The sequence below is a fragment of the Trachurus japonicus genome, chromosome 8 (assembly GCF_045865225.1).
Source record: "Trachurus japonicus isolate A0001 chromosome 8, Traja_1.0".
NCBI classification, from domain to species: domain Eukaryota; kingdom Metazoa; phylum Chordata; class Actinopteri; order Carangiformes; family Carangidae; genus Trachurus; species Trachurus japonicus.
Window position 1 is genome coordinate 14,834,375 of NC_140914.1, and position 22,234 is coordinate 14,856,608.

At 47.4% G+C, this 22,234-nt stretch overlaps 1 protein-coding gene across 12 annotated transcripts in view; it reads left to right on the forward strand.

Moving 5' to 3' along the window:
* bahcc1a (BAH domain and coiled-coil containing 1a) overlaps positions 1 to 22,234 on the forward strand; it is a 63,916-nt gene that overhangs the window by 24,817 nt on the left and 16,865 nt on the right. For 7 of the 12 annotated variants that reach the window (XM_085784149.1, XM_085784154.1, XM_085784151.1 and 4 more), the window contains exons 3-11: positions 6,380 to 6,562; positions 13,580 to 13,705; positions 13,906 to 16,281; positions 17,101 to 17,215; positions 17,329 to 17,528; positions 17,651 to 17,812; positions 19,184 to 19,545; positions 19,858 to 20,203; positions 21,033 to 21,962. In XM_085784149.1, coding sequence (XP_085640275.1) covers positions 6,380 to 6,562; positions 13,580 to 13,705; positions 13,906 to 16,281; positions 17,101 to 17,215; positions 17,329 to 17,528; positions 17,651 to 17,812; positions 19,184 to 19,545; positions 19,858 to 20,203; positions 21,033 to 21,962 — 4,800 coding nt within the window. Of the gene's footprint in view, positions 1 to 267; positions 591 to 6,379; positions 6,563 to 13,579; positions 13,706 to 13,905; positions 16,282 to 17,100; positions 17,216 to 17,328; positions 17,529 to 17,650; positions 17,813 to 19,183; positions 19,546 to 19,857; positions 20,204 to 21,032; positions 21,963 to 22,234 lie in introns of those variants that run through there. The other 5 variants (XM_085784153.1, XM_085784157.1, XM_085784161.1 and 2 more) reach the window with 4 other exon arrangements.

Sequence of the window (22,234 nt, forward strand, 5' to 3'; positions counted from 1 at the left end):
TACTACAGTTGTAGGGAAGGGGGGGGGCTACTCCTTCAGTCCCACCATCCAATCTAACACAAAAGGATAAAGTCGGAAGGAGTTTGTAAAGCAGGGGGGGCAAGCGACCAAAACAAAACAACAACAACAAAAAAAACACTCTTCTTGCTACGGTTGTTTCCAAAGTGAGGAGGAATTTGGCTACCAGTTGCGCTAATGTTTTCAAGATGACTTTGACTGTTTGAAGGAAATCCCCCCACTTTAGTAGCCATTTGAAATTCCTTCTGTGTTTTATTGTGAGGAAGTAGGCGCTGGGTTAGTCAGCGGCCCTTCAGGGTAGTGTGTGCAGTCTGTCTGGGGCCGCTGGTGTGTACAGTTGCCCAATCCAATCCAGTTTCCCCTATGTTACTGGAAAAGGGTCTGAAAACTCAAGTTGTGTGTTTATGAGTGAATATGTGTGTGTGGAAAGTCTGGCTGGCTTCTTCTTGGGCGTCTGAATTCCTTGGGCAGAACATGGAACTGCATCGGTAGGAAAGTCTGATGAGAAAGACACTGAAGTGGGAGTGAAACTCTCTTACCAACAGACATCCTGCTCAATATGTTTTTACTTGGTAAGTAAACATTCAGATGTCTATTTCTTCACCCTGCCGTCTCTCCGCTTTTTAAAATCTTCCTTATATCAGCCAAGTGTTAAAGAGCCAAACTATTAAGACTCGCGACTCAGAGATTCTTCAGCTTCAAACGAGTGATTCTTCTATCTATCGCACCAATAACATGTCCTGGTGTCTTGTCTTACTGTGACAGAGAGTTACAGCAGCGGCAGCCACAGCTTCTGCTGCTAGCCGCTGGATTGAAACAGCCCTAGAGACTACTAAATGTTTCTTGTTTTCTGTTTGATCATCTAACCCTTGATGATATCTGATTTAATTTATTTGAAACAAGACGGAGGAGAGTGTGTTTTGCTACAGAGGGAAAGTATGCGAGCTGTGATCATTCAGGGTGCGCTGTGAAGAGCTCCAGAGCCTGGCTGCCACATGGCACTGACCGCTGACTGTGCAACCTCAGCTGCCTTGCGCTCACTGACTCCTTCTGTGACAGGAGGTCTTATAAACTAGTGGTGTGTCTGTGTGTGTGAGAGAGCGAAAGAGTGTGTGTGTGTGTGTGTGTGTGTCTTTTCTCTCTCCTGGCATTTCTGCTTCTATCCTCCCTTCTCTGGCGCTTGCTGATCATTGAGCTGTGGAGAGCAGGTTGATGCAGTCACACCTGCAATTTTCTCTCTGCCTCTCTTCTTCTCTTGTCACCATCACTCTCATCTCGTGTTTTCTGTCTGGTGTCCTTGTCTAGACGACACGTCCATCCGTCCCTCCAGGCTGCCGTCTGCAGATAAGACAGAGAGCTGAAGTCTACCTTGGCTCATTTTTCAAGAGCAGACAGGGAAATATGATGCATGGTGGAATAATTGTACTTTATCTTCTCTTAGACAATAGGTAGAGCCGTAGATATACGCTTGTGTGTGTGTGTGTGTGTCTCGTTGTGCAAGTGCATATGAATGGGTGTGCATTTCTCCAGGAGGAAATTTTGATCTGATTCCCAGCACTCAAAAGAACAACGTGTTGTGGGTGGGTGCTTGTTGTCTTCTCAGCCCCCCCCCTCCTCCCCCCTCATCACTTCTTGGCCCACACAAAGACGAATCCTTTTATATCCCATTATTGTATAATTCCCTTTTAAGACACCAAACAACCACTGATCCCTCTGGTTACATAAATGTGTAGGGGCAGTCATTGGAGCAGATTAGTGACCCAAACAGGGCAAAGATTACGAGAGCCCCACTCCCAGCAGCATAACAATTGAAACCAGATTAAACCTGGGGTAAAGGTGTGTGTATGTGTGTTTGGGTGGGATTTCAAGGTAGGTTGGGAGGGCTGTTGTTGTTGAGCATCACACTGACCAACCGCATCTGCCCACTGCTGTTGTAATGGCTAGCATTCAGCCTCCTTGCCTCAAGCGCTGTTTCTCTTTCGTTCCCATGACAACTGGGCCTTCTTCTCCCTGCTCCGCCTCTCCTCCTGCTGCTTACTCCGTGCCATCCTAGGCAGGGGGGGGGGGGGCACGTTACTGTGTGTGTATGCATTTGTGTTGTTGTTGTTGTTGTTGTTATTATTGTGCACAAACTGGACTCCTTCACCCTACTCACCCACGCCGGAGCGATACAGTAGCACTAGTTAACACCTCCACCTCCAGAGGTTCTGCAATATTTCTGTGTTTGTTTGTATGTTTGAACCCATTTGAACGCAACGTTTTTAGAGATGGAGTCAGGGTGGGATGTTTAGATGTCAGGGAGGGGGGTGGGGTTCCCCCATCCCAGTGCCCCTTTCTCTTTTAATTCTCTAATAGGATTAATCTTCATCACTGTCAGGGATCGGCGCCGATTAGGATGCACATGACCCGATTTTCTTAAGAGCCCATGCAAGTGCATCGCTAGCACCACTTAAGAACCAGAGAAATAAATAAACAGGGGTTTCAACAAAAAAACAGAAAAAAAAATGCAGACAGAGAAAACACAACTTTCAAGGAGCTGGCATAGCAGTGGCAGGCCCCTTGGATCCATGTCACCATTTAATAAGCTGTTAAATAAACAGCCATGGTGAGTGCTGTCATGCCTCGGACCTTCACCCCACTTGCTCTGCACTGCTTTGGTCAGCACCCAAATTGGAGCCGCCTTTGCATGTGTGCTTTCTCACCAACACCTCCGATTCATTAGGCTTTCAGTGGGTCCAGGGAGGAAGTTCGCACCAGTGCTGTGTGGCTGGTGTGAGAACATTCGGACGAACTGCAAGACAAGGACAGACATTTGCGCAGCAACATGCACAGTATAATTCTCCGCAGGAGGCGAACGATACACACAAACACACAGGGAGGGGTCACTTAGTGAGAGTGACAGGTTGTGGAGTCAGCAAGCAGACGGTGTGACAGAGGTGAAGGCCACTGTTTTAGTATTCTGTACCTGCCGCAGCTCAGATTGGAGCAGTGGTCAGCCCCTCTCCTTGTCCTGACCCCACGGCTTAACTGGATTGTTTAGAAGCTTGATCCGGTTGTGTTGTGGGAGGGTTTCATGTGTGAGTTGATCTGATCCTCCTCCCCTAACATCAGTTTAAATTTCAAAGATCTCCTTGCCTGACATCCAGACATCCCCTTTGTATGTATTGTCCCTCTTCTCTCCTTGTCTTCCTGGCAGAGGCTCTCTCCTCTCTCGGTGTGTGAAGAGGGGTTTCGTGGCCTCTCCCTGTCACTCTCTATGTCTCTCTCCTCCTCTCTCTCTCTTTCTGGGGTGAGGCTGTTAATAATGCAGGAGGATTAGCTGATTTATGTGAGCCGGAGGCGCTGAGGAAAGCTGGGGTTCCTGAGGGCGACACACAGAAAGAGGAGGAGAAGTAGGAGGGGGGTGTCGGCGAGTGAGCAATGTGGAAGGCGGTGCCATACAGGAGCCCTGGGTGTCTGGATGATGGGGGCTGGATGTGTGCCTGGTAAGCACGTTGGCCATAATCCACCCCCTCCAGCCCCCCCCCCTCCCCCCTCCGACCCCCACCCCGCGCTCCACAGAGCTGTGCCAGGAGCGCTCCGCAGGGACAGAGGTGACAGGAGGTGGCAGCGGAGAAGGACAGAGGGGAAAAGGGGTGGGGGGTAGAAAAGGGAGCGAAACAAGGATAGTGTAGTATGTCATCAGGCTAACTCAGTGCCTCACACCTACATGCACGTTGTTGCTATAGCACCCATTCCTTCTTCGCTGAAGGCCTTGTAAAGTCCTCCACATCATTTCTGTCTTCTTTGTACTGCAAGTGTTTGTAATGGAAGTGGATGTTCGCTCATTGTTTGTTTGTCTGCACTTTGAGTTTTATCTCTATACCACATCAGAAAAATACGGTTGATGCAAAATGTTTCATAAAAATAGCAGAGAGAAACAGAAACATATTTATTCATCCCCAGGGGAAATTCATGTGTCCATGTTTAAAAATGCGGTTAAACTGTTCAATTATGGTAGAAATAATAGCTAATAATAGTTCAGCGGTGGGGTTGGTCCAAGTCTGCTGAACACATAATAATGTTTACTGTGAAATATCGCAATGGATGGTGACATCATGGGGGGAGGGTGGTATACCCACAATTCATTATAATCAGGGAGGTAAGATTTTAACAGACTGCAATTTGAATGAAATTTCAGAATAAGAATTATCCACAACATGAGCATAGACATTCAGCAATATTCAATAATCCTTTGTTTTCTTAGACCATCTACTTAAAGTTTTTGCCAGTTTTTCTCAGTTTTTCTCAGTTTCGTTTACAGACAATTTTTCACGAGAATTTTTCCCGGACCTTTTTACACTTAAGTTTGGCCAAAATAATCCATCCTTAAAAATGACTTGGAGACAAAATTGAGCGCAGTGAGAGCAGATCACTTGACTTAAATACTGCCCACTGATTCTCCAAGCTGATTTCTCAGATCAGAGTGTGTTCAAGAAATACTACTGGCAATTGATATCTTCAGATATAAACTGTGAATGGATGTACTGTACATTCACTGGCCACAACGCAGTAAGCATCAGTAATAGACACTGGTATCAATAAATAAGGACCTTAATTTCAGAGACTATATTGCACTGAAGCATTTACATAGTAGGTTTAAATGCAGAGGTGACTGATTATTTTTCTACAACTTTGTGATGGACCCATGTGTGAACAGTCACACACACACACACACACACACACACACACACACACACACACACACACACACATAGAGCTGGTTTTCAGGTAGTTTTTGAGGTAGGGCTCTGTAAGGTTGGGGATTGTGGGGGATTTCCACCTGTCTGGGGCTGTGGTGCAAAGTGTGACAGAGGTGTATCAGCATGTCTGCGAGAAAGTGTATCCATGCCTATTGTGTGTGTGTGTGTGTGTGTGTGTGTGTGTGTGTGTGTGTGTGTGTGTCTGCCTGCCTGCCTGTGCTCTGGCCCATGAGCCATAGCCTATTTGGTGCAGGAGCAAGCGGCAGACTGATGGGTTTATCCCTGCTGTCTGCCCAGAGGATGTGCTCACTCACTGCCTGACTGATTAAGACTTCCTCGCAATTGTTCTCACAGTCCCAGAAAAGGATCGATTCATGTTTGGACTGATTCATGTTTAAAGAAAATCAAATCACACAGCGTTCCTTGTTAGATCAGCTCGTCATGAGGGGCTGATAATGAATTTTTACCATGTCGCTCTCCCCTGCGCTTTCACAGCTAACTCTGCGCGCGCAATGTATGAAACACAAATGTGTGTGTTTGTGCAAGTATGTGCATGTGTGCTCTCATCCAGGAATCCTCATACATATGCATGAGACTTCACGGCAGTGTGACTTGGGGGAAATAAATGTGCAAAGAGCCGGGCACCCGGGCCCCTCGCTCAAGTGCACTGGCGGGCGCGTAATGGGAATGCAATTTAAGCAGTGGTTAATCAGTGTGTTTTCTCCAGCTTGCCCAGCAATGCATAATAGACAATCAGCCCCCAGTCACACGGGCGGTGCTACGAATGGTCAATTACTCATCATAGTCTTGTTAAACACATAGTTCAGCCAGCCAGGGACAGATTGCTCTGTTGGTGCCATCATTATGGTAAAGAACAAAGCAATGCAATGCTATGTGTCAGACAGAGAGAGGGAAAGAGGGAGAAAGAAAAGGGCCACTGTGACGAAACAGAAGCAGGAAGGAAAAAAGGAGTGAAACACCAAAATGGAACCGAGGAAGAAAGAAAAAGTCCAGGACAGTCAGAGTAAGAGAGAAAAGCAAGAATGAGAGAGAGAGAGACAGAGAGAGAGAGACGGAGAGGAGGTGAAATGGAGCAGAGCAAAAAGAGAGATTGAGGGCATGAAAGTGAGAGATGGAGAGCATAAGATAATGGAGGGAGGGAGAGAAATTGAGAAAGGGACACTGGGGAGCGGGAGCAAAAGTGTGTGAGAGCGAGAGGGAGAGAGCCTGAGAAAGTGTGTGCTCAGCTGTGAGATGAGACCTCTGTCTGCCCATGGGGAGAGGCGGTATGAGGGGAGAGAAGACGAGGGGAGAGAGGACTCTGCTGTCAGTGAGGGGGAGGAGAGTCTCACACTCTTCCTCTCTCTCTCACACACACAGACACACTCTCTCTCTCACTCATTCATCCTCTCCCTAGAGCAGCGATCAAATCTGCCTGGTTTAATGATTCCACCTAGAGGGCCAGTGGGCTCCATCCTTCTACATCTACATCTAGATCTGATACAGGTTTTTTTTTTTTTTTCCTCTCGCTCTCTCTCCTTTCGGTCACAGTGTACATGCACTCCTCTAATTCTAACCATGTTTTTTTTCTCCTTACCTTTGTCCCTGTGGGAATGCAGGCAGTGGATTGATGGGCAATTCCTCCGCCTCCTTCATGGGGACCTTTCTGGCCAGTAGTTTGGGTTCCCCCCCTTCCCACCCGTCTCACCCCTCCCGGCCGCCCTCCTCGCCCTCCTCACCTTCCTTCCGGGGCGGACCCCACTCCAGCGCCTCGCAAATCTGGTTTCCCCATTCACATGAAGGTACCTCAAATGACACATGTACACAAACACACACCCCACAGTTCCTCATCTGACCGCATCGTCTGGATGAGGTGATATTCATGTCTTGGCAGTATCGGGACAGAGCTTTACAGAGTGTAATGTTACTCTTGATATTGTGTATTTTTGGGTAGTGTTAAGTTTCCACCGAAGCGCGGCTTGTAATCGTCTAGCAAGGGCCAGGCTCCCACCCTTTTATTTGTGGACCGAAATAGGCCTTGGCCCAGCATGTTTGGGATGGAGCACCATGCCATGGTTTCTGGATGGGGACACAGGGTCAAAAGTTCAGCCAAGGAATCTTGCAGTATTCGATTCACGTCAGCAAGAATGTCAGTCAGGGCTCTCTGAAGCAGCACGCGCCAATGCAGGCCTGTAAAAAGTTGCAGTGACTGCAGAGCTTTCAGCTGGTGTCTCCATCTCAGCTTAATAGGGTGGTTCCCACCCAACACTCAGCATCACAAAATCACCCAGCCACACACTCACACACACACATGTGCACCGTCAGGCAAATATAAACATACACGCGCCGAGCACAGCGCCTCACATTTCTGCTTAGATACAGCCAGTAAAGTCAGACAAGGATAAAGTAGAGAGATTAATCTGCTCGGGTATTTCGGGAATTCAAATGCTAAGGATGACAGATAAATGTAAGACCTACCCAGTGCCACCCACAGATACATTAACGCATGGCCTGCTCTCCTGTGACTTCACTTCTGTCGCTTTCAGATTTACCTGCTCATAATCTTTTTGCTAATTACGCGATGTGATGGCCACCCAAATCAATCCAGTGAACCGCGGTCTTTGAAGTTGACAGACTCTTGTTATTTATTTAATTTCTAAGAATAACCCAGCTGTTAGCCCATAGGGATGAGGAGAGAGAGGGGATGGGGAGCGTTTATTTGTGGTCACTGATCAGCGGCGCCCCAGTTGCGTGATGTGTCGCCGGGGCTGATTGGGCGCACCACAGCTGAGATGCTGTCTGCTTCTCCAAGTGTGTTTAGGCCAGTGGATGCCTCCCAGCCACCCCAACCTCCCACCCTCCCACCCTCCCTTATCCTCCAACCAACCCTCCCCCCTTTGCTCTCATGTTCTGACCACCAGGGGTTGAGTCAGTGGGCTGCTGCTACAGCGGAGAGAGAAGGTGAAACTCTACGCCTCTTCAAATAAACATGGAGACAGGAAGAATAGATCCGAATAAGATATCAGCTCAGCCAGGAACATTTTCCCTCCAAACTCATTTTGTGGGCATCAATGTTTCTTTTTACCTTATAGTTTCAGGGTTTCATTGTCAAAGACGTTCTTCTTTTGGAAAAGTAGAATAATATTAATAAGAGTGATGATGATAATGCCAAGCCTAATAAAAGTAATGGAGGTGATTATGACTGGGATTATTACTCAGTTGGCAATGGAGGCCATTATCTCTATTGCAGTTTAATTGCATATAACGCACTAAGAGCATGATTGAATCCAGACTGTTCATCAACCACATTCAGCTGTTCCCTCCTCAAGATAATTGCATATTGTCTTTTTCCTGTTTTGCATAAAAAGCAAGTCATCAAAATGAGCGGCACAATTACCCAGACTCTCGCCTCCTCTCTCCGGGTGTCAGCAGAACCCCACCAGCAGCAGAGCAGAGCAGGCGCTGACTTGTGTGCGTGTGTGTTGGTGCATTAGTGTGTCACTTGTAACCTTAAAAAATATTGTCTGGGTTTTTTTTTTTCCTTCTAGTGTGTTTTTAAAGTGGCTGCTTGCATGCAAATCCAAGCATAGCAGCTCGAATATGTATTCAAAGATTATTGTATGATCTTGGTGTCTCTGGCATAAACCTGTCATGGTGCAGAATGTCTTTGTCTGTGCTATTATTCTGACACATTTTCCACAGATTACAGAGCTAAAATCTACCATGTCTCAAGCAATCGATAACAATGATCTCATTAGTCACTTGCTAACCAGTCACTTAGTGTGGATAAATGCTTTCCCATAGTGGACTGTGAGCGTATGATGCTGAATCACGAGCACATTTAACAGATATCTGTCTGTTTGTTATTTATTTTCAACCTTTATTTGATAAGTAGATTAAGACCAAATTCTTCTTTTCTGTACAATAACCATCATATGCTTTTATAATGGAATTACAGTGGAGATGAAGAGAGGCCAAACATGTTTTTCTGTGTCTACACAGCATTCCTATCTGGACATTTTATCTCAATAATGGAAAATATTAAGGAATGCTTAATCTACATTTGGATCTATAACCACATTGTGGTAGACATCGAGGATGCATTTGGCAGATATATTTTTGTTATTTCACTGAGTGCAGAAGTGCATGAGAAAATGTGTGTGTGTATTTTCATTTATATATTTATTTATTTTTGGACATAAAATAGAAACTGAATTTGCACCAAAAACTAATTACACGATCCATGGCCAAACTTTCCAGTAAATTAAATTAATTGTTTTAGTGCTATTCCACAAATGAGCCTGGAAAAGAAAACCTTGTTTATATAGATCATAATAATAGTAATAAAAAAAACCAGTGAGCGAACTAATAGTTCTGACAAACATGGCTACTCTGCTTGGTTTATTTTGATTCTCTTTTTTTTTATATTGCATCATAAACCCGTGACTGATGCCGTCATAACCTGCCTCACTGATCTGCTTGATCAAACTCCTATTTTATGCTCCTGCAGTTACAAAATAGAACTAGAAAAAAAAAGTGTATGGCAGCGCATGCATTGTCTGATTGGCTCCCGAAACACAAAGTAAGTCATCGCTGAAATTAACATGACAGACAGTTGGCTGAGCAAAAGTACTTTGACCACGTCTTTGAAACAAAAGTCCAATTAGGATAGAGCTTCCAAAGCTCAGTTTCTGGGCTCCGATGCTCAAATCAGAGGGAAAAAAGATGTGTTTTTAAACTTAATCCGCATTAGCGTGAACATGGTCTGAGTACATATACAGAGAGGGCCAGTTAAGTCATGCATACAGACCACATTTCTATTGGGAGCATTAGCGACAAACCATTAGCTGAGTGACACATTAAGCACACCTATAAATAACATCACCACATAACAGAGGTGGTTTGGTCCTTTGGATCAAGATAACTTTGGCAGAACAGTCATCGAATGTGGTACAGAGAAGTCCTGTGTTAACTTTTGCTTAAAGATTTATTGTGCTGGGAAAAGGAGAGTGTACAGTACGCTGCCTTACAAATGCTGAGGTATTTGTAGAAGGGGACAGTGCCAAGAACTAAACCATTAGTGGCTTTCATGATGTCAGAGGGTAGTTTGGATTAAAAGAGGTTTTTTGTTTCAGATTCTCTTCTCAGATTGATTGCCAAACACTAACAGCCATTGTGCGCACCACACATGGGATTGTGTGTTGTTCATTTGATGAAGGGAGATGCGGACTCACTGTCACAGCCATAGAGAGAGGAGTGGCACTAAGAAGACAGAGATAAAAGCCAAAACAAAAACAAAACAAAAAAGGAAAAAAAGAACTAGACAGAAAAACAGGGACAGGTGTAGTGTAGTGAGTGTTTTATTAAATGTAATGTAAAATGTTTTTCATAACACCTGGTAAAATGGATTATGCCCACTGAGCTTTTGAAGGATTGATTTTTGTGTTTGGAACTATCTGACTTTGAAAAAAAACAAAAAACAAACACTGGATCAAGTCAACAGAAAAAAGAAAAAGAGAAATTGAAGAAAATAATAATAAAAAAAAAAAAACCTGCAGGCTCCTCACAGGCCTGAGGCCAGCTGGCTGTGGTCCAAATGACTTCTTACGCTATGCCAAAAACAATCGCAGTCTCATATCTCTGTCCACACATACCACACAGATAGACACACATGCGTGCACACACACAATTGCCGGCACACACCTGTCTAATCCACTTCTGTTTGATACGCCTTTCCAAGCCTATCTTCACTTGTCCATCTTTCCTTCTGTGAGCAGTTGCTAGCTTTTCCTTTTGTGGGATTTAAGCTGCACCCCCCCCCCCCACCCCACCCCACCCCCCTCTTTCTTACATAGTCCTGCCTCTTTCATTCACTCCCTCTCTCTTTCTCTCTCTCTCTTGTGCCAGCCTGCATCCCTTCCTTTCAATTAGTCAAACCTGAAGAGATCCACCATGTTTGCCCCTCCTCCACCAAACATCTCTCATCTCCTCTCCTCTTCTCCTCCCTTTCTGTGTCTTGATGGTTCTGTCACTTTTTCTCAATTAGCAGACCTGACAGGCAGCTCAGCCTGCTCCTCTCCTCTTGGTCTTCCTCTGCCATGCTCTATCTCTGTCCCTCTATCTCTCTATCTCTGAAATGTTACAGCCATCTCCCTGGAGACAATACACAAGTCAGACATTATGTAATTTGGATTTTAGTACAATTGAAAAGGCCCCTTATCAACTATTGTATTTTACTTGTGTCTTCAGAGCAGGTACATGAGCGCTGGAGAGAGGACGGTAATGACGTACCCTGTCGTCTGCCTCTAATTCAGCGAGGCTTAATGCTCTGCCTCTGCCTCAAGGTGCTGTTCTATATCCAGCCCCCCGCTTCTCTCATCCCACCATGCTGTGAGAAATACCTTCAGAACTTGTGGAAATCCCTCCCTGGGATGCAGCTCTGTTTGTTCTGCCTCTCGCCCCTGCTCCGCCCGTGGAAAGGAGGGCATGCGCTGTGAACTCCCCTCTGTCATTCACTTTCCAGTGCTGACTTGCTTATGTGTGTGTGTGAATGTGTGGAGGGAGCAAAAGAGAGTGAGGCTGCTGTGCAGTCAGCAGACTGCACTAAGACCCTGCTCACGTCGCCTGCAGCAGCAGCAGCAGAAGCAGCAGCTTCCCTTGTCCTGGCCAGATTAATGGCTGAATGGGCTCTGCCGTGCCCAGCAGTCCCCCTCTTGCCGCCCCAATGGAGGGCATGCTGAAACTGAGCGGGCTGGCATTATCGGGCACAGCCAGACCACGCTGTGAAAAGGGATTACGCCGTCAATCGTCACGCTCACAAACAACATGCTGCCGCACAAAAAAAAAAAAAAAAAAAAAGCCCCTCTCCCAGCTTGGATAAAGACTGCCAAACAGCTCTCTGCTTTTCTCCCTCCCAAAACCAGAGAAAAACGTCTTGCTTAAACAAAGGATCCCCCCTCCTCCATCTGTAGATGAATTGGCATAAATGTGTGCGCTTATTAATCATGACAGCAAAGAAAGAAACAGAGACAAAAGAGGAGAGAGGGAAGAGAGATAGAAAAATAGGTGAAAGAAGAAAAAAAAGAGAAAAAGAAGTGAGGGTATGTAATTATCGCCCCATTGCCCTCCTCAGAAAACAGCACCTCCTGTGTTATTGCTGGGCTGTTTGCCCTCTCTGTGCATTTCATTAATTAAGATGGGAGGATGCGGAGGCCGCTCTGAGACGAGGTCATTAAGCCCACCACAACACTCCTCCCTCCCCAGAGCCGGCTCACAGCATCGGCCCATTGTTCCATCGGCAGAAAGTGAGACATTCAACACTCGGAGCTGCTGTAAAAACCGCGGCACTGTGCAAACACACACACACACACATACACACATACACACACAGAGGGCCAAATGAACTGCATCTGCGCTTTCCGGGATCAGGTCGCGCGCTTGCCAACACAAATACGTCTGTCTTTCATTTAGCTCGTAGAGCCGTGTTTTCCTCTCCTTCTCCCCCTCCTCCTTGCTTCACTCCATCTGTGAGTTGTGTTTGAAAGTGAGGCTGGAGGGTGAAACAGGTGCAAAAGCAGGGAAAAGGAGACGTGAAGCACCTGGACTTCTGTAGATGACTTGGAGGTCACAGAGATGCGTATATGTGAAGCTGGTGGACAGTTAGACGACCTGTCTGTCCTGATCACAGTCACACGGATGAGAAAACAAGCGCAAACTCAAAATAATACCACATGTTTCTGGATACTGGTTTACTCGTAGTGATTGAACATATAGTTTTCTTTTGCTTTTCTTATATTTTCACCTGTGTCTGTCAAATTGTCAGCATGTTTGTATCTAACCTGGTGGGTAGATGGGGCATGTGCTTAAAAAGCAAACATTAAATTATGGGGCAGATCTGGCTTATTTACAGTTTTCTCCTCTGGGTTCTGGTATATATAACCTTGTTGGACTGTTATCTGTATGTTGCATGTAGCATATGGCACAGGTTCAATCACAATATAATTATTTATATAAAAGGATATATATATATTTTTAATATCACTCACTGGATTAGTTGTTCAGCACTGCTGTTTCTAAATCATTTCAGCATACTGCCCTATTTATAATTTACAGTACTTTGATTTTATTATTAAATCTTTTTATGCAGTTGTGTGAAAAAATAATCACACTTGAGATTAGCTAATTTAATTTCTGTTGATTTGTTTGATGTTGTTGTTACCTAAATGTAGTAAGCGCGTTGTCATAGTGATGGTGCTTCTTTATCCTAATATGGGGGAAAAGCTTTCATCTCCCTTCATGTTTTCTTTCCCCTCCACCTCTGTCCGGCTGCAAAATGACTCTAGTGTTTGGTTGTGGTGTAAATGTCCTCCAGATGGACTTGATGCAATAAGCCCAGGTGTACTGGCTTACAGGCCCAACATCCACACAACCTTTTACCCCTGGCGTAGGTCAGTAAAGGTCAGCTGCTTGGCTCGCACTTCATTGCAAACACAAGCTTCAAATCCATCTTTATCACCACATTCAGATAGACAGAGGTGTCACTGCCAGTTCTGAGAGAGAGATAAAGAAAGGCCCATATGTTTCAAAGACAAATTTCATACATCACAGTAATCTCCAAGCTTGTCTTGTATTGTTTACATTCTAAACTCGGGCAAAAAAAGCAAACATGACAGGCAGAGCCAGTACTTATTTGCGTATGAACACCACCAGCTGCATTGGACCTGAAGGATTATACTGGGTTAGTCTGGATAACTGCATCCTGGTGGTTATTGTCCTGTCTTATCAATTCTCTCCTTCCCTCTCTCTGCTATCTGTCTCAGCAGCTCCAGGGTATCCTCGATTCTCAGGGAGTTTGGCCCACACTTTCCTTCCCATGAGCCACTTGGATCACCATGCCAACAGTGGAGTTCTCTATGGGCAGCACCGTTTCTATGACACCCAAAAAGGTGAGGCGCGTGATGATTAAAATTCAATCAGACAGAAATAAGACATTTAAATCCAATTTATACAACATGGTATGTTGTAATTTGATGTGGGACACTGATATAAGGATGCCTAGGGACACTATCATGAGAGCTGAATAATCTAATTCTGTCATTGCCTTTTCCTCTCTTGACTAATGTATTTGTCCTCCCTCTTCTCTTAGAGAACTTCTATCTCCGAGGTCTCCCGTCCCAGCCTCCTCTCATCTCAGCCAATCACAGTCTGCCACCGATGTCCAGGGCAGGTTCAGGCCACTCTCAGGGGTCCTGCAGCAGAGACAGAGACGGAGGGGTGGTGACAGGTCTACATAAGGGTCTTAAAGAAGGGTCTGTTGAGAGAGGAGGGGTACCGGTCAAGGACAAGGAGAGGTCCAGTAGCAAACAGGAGGCGAAAGAGAGACAGCAGCAACAACAGCACCACAGCCACCAGCCATCCCAGCCTACACACCACCACCATTCCCACCCCCATCAACAGCACCCACACTACCCACAGCACCCTCTGCCCCTGGAAGAAGTTAACAGTCGGGCCCTGGAGAGGCACAAGGCAGCGCTCACGATGGAGTACAACAAGGACCACCAACAGAGTATGGGCAAGCCCCTAAGTGCCTGCTTGCACAATGGCAAGATGCAAAACGGAGATACAGGAACTGGAGTGGGGGCTAAGGCCTCCATGTCCAGCTGTGGAGGGGAGGGCACGGCCTTAGGAGGTATGGGTGGTGGGGGGAGCAGCCAGGGGAGACATATGGTGTCCAGCGGCAATGGTCGCTGCACCAAAGAGGGGATAAGTGGGGAGATGAGGATCAGCGAACAACCTTCAGACTGTCTGGAGAGAGGTCAGGCACCGCTCCACCACTCTCTGTCTTACTCTGTGCCCCCTCCCTTACACATGGGCTCTGCTGCCGGCGGGGCACACCCCCACCCGCATCCTCATGCTCACCCCCATACGCATCCTCACCCAGGGGGCTTCCACTGCCTTCAGCTCCACCCCAGCCACCCACACCACCCGCATCATTCCCACCATACGCACCACCATCCAGACTTCTTCTGCCCGCCCCCCTCAGCTCCTCTAGCCAACCCTGCCTCGCATGAGAGGGGGCCAGCCAATGTGGGGCGAGAACCTAAAGTCACAGGACCTACGTTTGTGCCATCTGTGGCGGACCTGGGGGACAAAACTAGTGGGCCATTCCAGCTTGGTAACCCTGACTGCCAGGGTGCGGGTGGAGGAGGGGGAGGCAGCAATGCCAAGGACAAGGTAATAGAAAAGAATGGAGGTGGTGGGCACCATAGTAGTTGGCACAGGAAACAGCAGCAGCAGCAGCAGCAGCAACAACAACAACAACAGCAGCAGCAGCAGCAGCAGCAGCAGCAACAGCACCAGTACAGAAAGGCAGAGAAGGCTCCAGACTGGATGCAGTCTCACCAACAACACCTTCAGCCCTCACAGCTTCCTCCACCTCCCCAACAACAACAACAACCTCCACATTCCCAACAGCAACACCAGGTTGTACGATCGCGTAGTGCTGAGTGTATCAACAGTGGTGTGGACATGGATGTGTTCAGACCCTCGCTGCCCCAGGGTCCCAAGGCTGGACACTCTGTTCCTCACTCTGTAAACACTTCTCCTTACAGAGACTGTTCCCATTCAGGACCCCCACCAAACTCCTCCCCACTTGGAAGTAAAAGCATGGGTCAGCATACTGGGGCTGCAGCAGCCCATGGCCCTGGCCCAGGAGGTAGCTGCTCCTTACAAAGAGACGGCCAAAAGGTGGCCAGGATACGCCACCAGCAACATGGCCGACCTGGCCCAGATGCTCCATCTCCTGCTGAGTTAAACCAGGGGACTAGTCAGGAGCTAAAAAGAAAGATGGACATGTCTCCTTATGGGTACAGCAACAGCAGTGGGCAGCACCACCACCAGCAGCCCCCGGTGCCAACGTGGGCCATGAGGCCTCCCCACCACATGTCACAACCCGAGGAGGAGCAGAGGAAGTCCTACATGGAGTTAGGGAGCGCTGGTGGACAACACTCCCAGCAGCAGCAGCAGCAGCAGCAGCAGCAACAGCAGCAGCAACAGCCCCCTATGAGCCTGCCTCCTCCCCAGCCTCCCCCTGCACCTCCTCTCAATCAGCAACAGCAACAGCCACAGCAGCAACCTGAGCCCCAGGGTCCAACCCAGGGGGAGAGCAGTGCAATGAAAAGCTTACTGAAGTACAGCAACCAGCAACAGCCACTGCTCCTCTCGCAGAAAAGCCCCTTTGGGGGGCTGGGAAGCCTCAAATCAGGTCCTGCTGGTGGGAGCTGCGCCCTGCAGGGTAACAAACAGACACTACCTTCCAGGAAGGGCCCAGCCAATGACAACGAGCGCCCTGATTACAGTGGGCGGAGCCGGGATATGGGGGAAGCAGGTCACGGGGAAAGTGAGGTGCGGCAGCCGCCGGTGGGAATTGCGGTGGCGGTGGCCAGACAAAGGGAGCCACCTTGTCGTTCGGCAGACAGTCATCCAAACAGCCGGCAGGGCAGGGTACATCCTTCTGTGAAAGGTAAGCAGTCGAGGTCACTGTCGCATAAATGAGATGCAGGGAGCAGAGACGGGTGTTTTTTTTTCTTATCTACGACCTGTTAATGTCCTTGCTATGAAGGGTCAAAAAAAAGATATAAAGCTGGAAAAGCTTGAATAATGTTGAACATTTTTGCAGTGATGACATAAATAAGACTGCAATAAGACTATGTGGTATATAATTCTCACCAGCTTTTAGATCATAGGTTTAAACATGATTTCCTCCATAGTAAAAAAAAAACCAAAACATGCCAATCAGTTAGTTTGATTTGTAATTTTGATTTGGTGTCTTGTTTTTACCCTTAAACAACAATATGGAACTCCATATATAAATGGCTATTTGGATTCCAGGACATCAAATCTGAGTAAATCTCAGAAAAATCAGTGAATTAATCAGCCACAATGAAAATAAATTCTGAAGCAACAATTTCTAACTATGGCATATAACCTGTATAACTGTGTCCTTGTTTGGGTTGGTACTCACTGCCACATCCATGGTGTCATTTTGAAAACAGTGGATAGCAGAGAAATCCTGTGATACCATATACCATCTCTTGATATAAACATATCAATGGAAGACTGATTTCATCTCTGAGGAACAAATCCATGTATAGTAAAACCAAAATGCCAAGTCAACGTGGCTTTAGAAGAGTATGATATAAAATGTGTATGGTCCGGCAAAGGAATAAGTACATTCACTCGTCTCGTGTGAATTGTGACAGTGTTTTGAAAAACGGCGGGAGACTTGGGAATAGAGTAACATCACTAAAAGCTAATGGTTAAATTAATGTTTGTCTCACAGGACCTCCCCGCTCTATGTATCCTTCTGATCCAACCGCCGAGGAGGAGAGGAAGAGGATCAGTGGGGAGCAAATAGGTCTGACTTGCTTGGACAGAGAGAGAGATACATACATCAGGTAAGCAGCTGTGAACCCTGTCCCTAATACTGAATTCAAATCAGTTTGTTGGAAATTTCCAATGTACTGGTCTTCGTTTGTATCTCCTCATCTTTTTGTCCTCTTGATGTCAGGGATAATAAGGAAAGGGTGGAGTTCGCAAGGATCCATCCCTCCAACAGCTGTCACGGTGACCTCACCTCTCATCTCATGGTCCCAGGCGGGACTTCCCTCCAGTCTGGCCAATTAGGAGATCCTGCTGCACATTCTGCTCACCATCATTGGATGCCAAGAACTGGAAGCCCATCCCTCTGGATGACGGGACACTCTTATGGTAAGATAATATTACTATTTTTAGAACATAAGTAATGGTGATCATAATATATTTGTAGCTTTTATTTTTTTAATATGGGAAGCGATGGATACATAATCTAAACCGACATCTTCTCCATAAAGCAGGTATAGGTCACACAGCTCTGCACCAGAATCTGCCGCCAGGATTCTCTGCAGCCATGCCAGGGCCTCTGCAGCCGGTCCTGCCTCTGCCTCAAGACCCCTCTGCCCAGCTGGTGGTCCTGCCCACTGAGCCTCCAGCCCACCCTGCGACCCATCACCTGGGTATGTCAAAACCTTTCTTTTTCCACTGAGAAGCCAAGTATATTTATAACACACTGTCAACAAATTCGTCTGCCAAGTACACACAAACTATGCATGCACAACCTCACACACACATACACGTTATGTAGCCTCTCTCTCTGCCCCACACATATTCCTTTTGAAAGAGAACAAAATTTTGCCTGATTCTACTCCCTGTCTGTAAATCATAGACATACACACACATGCACACACACTTACTTCCTGAACACCACCTGCTTGGCCCAGCAGGAATAGTGCTCTCAATGGGTCAGGCTGCACCCACCACACACACACACACGTGCATACACACGTACAGACTGAGAACAACATTAGAGGAAGTGGATGTGTGAGAGTACGGGAAACATCGCTTTCTCAAAAGTCCTTGTAGACACGTACTCAGCGAACAGGCGGCAAAATTTAATTAGCTCACAATCTTCAACGGTACGTTTCCCTCTGCACTCCACGGGAGTTTCAGCTGAGAAAGGAAGAGCATCCTCAAAAGCTTTCCCACAGGAAACATTTGCGTATCCAAGTTTATGTCACCGAACAAGGATTTCTGCGGTGTCTCGGCAAAAAGGGGATGGAAGAGCGATTCAATTTGGACATAACTGTTAATGAGAAAGAAGTGTATTAAATACAGAGAAGAGAAAAGATGCAATTCTTTTAGCATGAACTCACTACTACCCAAGTGGGACCTCTGTCATACACATCACCCACATAAAGTTGTACTAGTCCTTAAAGTAAAATAATGAGAAAGGGCCAACCACAGACATGGGAACCAAGCTTCCTGCTGGGCTCTCTCGCAGACCACCTCCTGGTTTGGCCGGGCAGGTGGGACTTTTCCTTGAAAAGCCTGCGCTGAATGCTCCGGAGAGACAAACATGCATTTCTATCCCAGTGTTTTGGCCTCTAATCAGCCCATAACCATCATCTGTTCGCATTTCATCATTGTCATGACTTTTTTACAGCATTCCAGTAAATTCTCTAGGCAGTTCTTAAGACACAGCTTTCTGTTCAGAGCTGGGGAGCGGGGGTGTGGGATTACTGTTGCCTGGGGAGATGTTGTTCTGTGAAGTCAAAAATCTTTTATTTTTTCCCTTAAAGATTTGTCTATGTTGTTACTTTAAAATTCGAATACAGTGATTTTTAAATTATCTATAATGGTTGCACTGTTTTTGAAATGGTTGTGTGGGAGGTAGATAATGAGAGATATGGATAAAACAATGTCGTATTTTTGTGCGTTGAGCGTATATATAGTCTTGGTGTGTGCGAATCCAAAGGAAAAGTGTGTATGTCTTTTTGTTCTTAAGGTTAGCCCCCTCTGTCACATTCCTCCTCCTTTTTTCTCATTAGATGTGATGGAGCAGCCAGGGCTGTGGCCCCCTGTGTATGGCGCCCGGGGCCCACCCTCCCACATGCAACATCCTGCTGTGTACTCCCGGTCCCAGTTTCTACGGCAACAGGAGCTGTATGCTCTCCAGCAACATCAACAGCTCCAACATCAGCATCAACATCAGCACCAGAGCCACCAGTCACAGCAACCACAACCACAGTCACAACCTCAGCAGCTGCAGCAGCAACAACAACAGCAGCAGCAGCAGCAGCAACAGCAGCAGCAACAGCAGCAACAGCAGCAACAACAGCAGCAGCAGCAGCAACAGCACAGAGCTATGCATGGCATGGACATGCAACATCAAGCCACTCACAATGTACAGGTGATGATACAGTATCTATTCATCTATACAAAATAGATCAAGTTTCAAGCAGACTCAGTGAGTCATGAATCAGCTTAAATTCTCACATGACTATTTAATCTATTTTTAACTCCAGTAATATTTTCTGGGATATGCTGATTTTCTCACAGGGATGAAGTGAATCACTGAATATAGGCTGCGGAGCAAGTAGCTTTTTGTGTCAGTGACTAAGAGTGCGAGGAATTTGTTATTACACTGCTATTCTGCAGAGATCCTCGGGAATCATGTGGTGCTCCAGAAATGAAAGTTGTTCTCTTTTTTTTAATGCCATAGATGCAGAAGAGGCCGAATGAGCCCTCAGTTGAACTGGAGGAACTCATTTCGGAACCAAGAACGTCCAAACCCGCCAAGCCCTACTCTTACAACCCGCCTCAGAGGAACACCTCTCCCCCCGGGGCCTGCGCTGCTCACCTGTCCCCTTGTTGCCAGTCCCCCTCGCTGCGACCCCATCCGAAGAGCACTCCCTCAACGCCGTGCCCTGCTCCCAGCCCTGCTGCAGCGGCCCCTCACTCACCTGCCATCAGCCCCGCCCCACCCCAGATGCCCAAGGGGGCTGAATCCCAGGACAAGAGAGTAGAGGGACAGCCCCCACAGGACTACCCAGAGTCTCTGGAACCTGGTAAGCACAAAAACAAAAGCGTACAAATGTGTATGAGCAAAATCAAATGTAAGCATGTAAAAGAACCAGTTTAAAATGCTGTTATTTACAAATGCTAAGCTAAATAAGTCCGACACAGCAGCTGAATAATGACAGGGTGTTCTAATAGCAGCACCTTGTACATGATACCCAGTGGTGATTGGAATAGCCACTGCTGCTAATAATGCGCTTTTCCTGCCGGTGTTGTTGTAATATGTGTGGGTGGCTGTGTTGGCAAGCCCCTGATTGACTGAACAGCTCAAAGCTACAGAAAATGGCTGCCAGCTGAACTGGGGCTTTCCAGTACTGTTACCTCAGTAATGACTAAGAAACACCTCAATATCAGCCCCCTCGCCTCTCCTCCACCCCCACAGGCACCGCACTCTCTTCATCATCATTAACGTCTAGCTAACGGCTGCCGCGCGCGAGAAAGAAATTGTGTCAGGCGCTCTGATAAACCAAAGGCCTGGCCCACTTCAAAAAAAAAAAAAAAAACACACTCACACAAGGTTGCATGTGGTCCTCTACCCTCCCCACTCCTGGGAGATCAAGGCAGAGTGCCACTTCATTTCCTTTTCCTGTTTTCACCCCTCGTGACCCCAAAGGTAGCAAGGGAGTTAAGTCAGAGTGATCCTGATGTTTGAGGATTTTACAGTAGATTTGCATTACAGCTCTAAATGCAGCACTCTCACTGCTCTGTTAGTATATCAATTAGAATATCACTTATTAAATAGCAGCATAATGAAGTATTTTTGTGTATGACATGATGACAACTGATGAATCTATTATCTCTATTTATTTCCTTCTATAGACTTGCCTCCTGGATACACCTACCCTGCTATTGCCATGGGCTACAGGAGCGGGCCCTCCCCTCAGGATGTTCGACTGGCTGAGCCAGCCGACCTGGAAGCAGTCCAGGTGGAGCCTGCTGAGCATGCTCCCCAGTCCCTCTCCAGCTTGGGGGAGGAGCTAGACTGCCAAGCAGTGGTCAGGCCCCTCCCAGACCCACTCCCACCTGAGGAAGTGGAGCAAGCAGAGCAGGAAAGACTGGCTGACAGAGTCTTGGAACAGAGGGAGGAGGCGGAGGTAGCCGCCAACTATGTGCCTGGGGAGAAGGAGGTGGGGGAGCAGGGGCCCGCTGAGGAAGAGGTGCTGGTTTGCCCCCCTGCGGAGAGCCCAGTGTGCGAGGCTGCTTCCTGTCCAGTTCCCCTTTCAACAGAGGAGCCTGAAAGGCCAGAAGCTGTCATCAACTTGGAAGAGGAAGAGGATGATGAGGCAGTGGGTGAGGGGAGCCAGGTGGAGCTCGCTCAAAAGGTCAACGTGCCTGGAGAGCAGGAGCCGGAGCTGCCCACCATCATCGAGCTTGACCCAGCTTCCCCTGCAGCCCCAGTGCCACAGTCCCTGGCCACTGAGGGAGCAAAGGACAGCGAGCAGCAGCGAGAGAAGGAGATGACCACTGATGACGCCTCGGTGTGTCTTTCCCCACCCTCGGCCTCTCCCCCCAGCCCCGGCCAGGCGACTGTTGCTGCGCCCCAAAAACCTCTCGTGCCCTGCTACTGGAGTCTGGAGCTGCTGATCGCCGCTGCCTTCTGCACAGATGTGCCGCCATTTCCCTTGTTCCCTTTTAGCACCCCATCAGTCGCTCCATCCCAGCCTAACCCCCACCAGGGTATGGAGCTCCTCAGTGAGCTGGCAGATCTGGAGCTGCAACAGCAAAAGCGCACCTGCGGGAAGAGCCAGGGTGAGGGGCAGTCTTCCATTACTCACACACATTAACATGCACACAGAAACATAGTCATATCTGCAAAATGCACCTCTCTCCCATAGTTTACATTCCTTTTCCTCTGTGTCCACTGAGACAAAGTCCCACTCCCCCCTCAGGCCTAGCCTCGGTCGCTCTGCGTTCCCTCCCAGATACTCCTCTCTTCCTGCTGGTCTCAGGAGCCTCTGGTGGATTCTAACACGTCCCCAGAGAAGCTGTCTGCATGCCTGCTTGCCGTTCCTCTTCTTTGG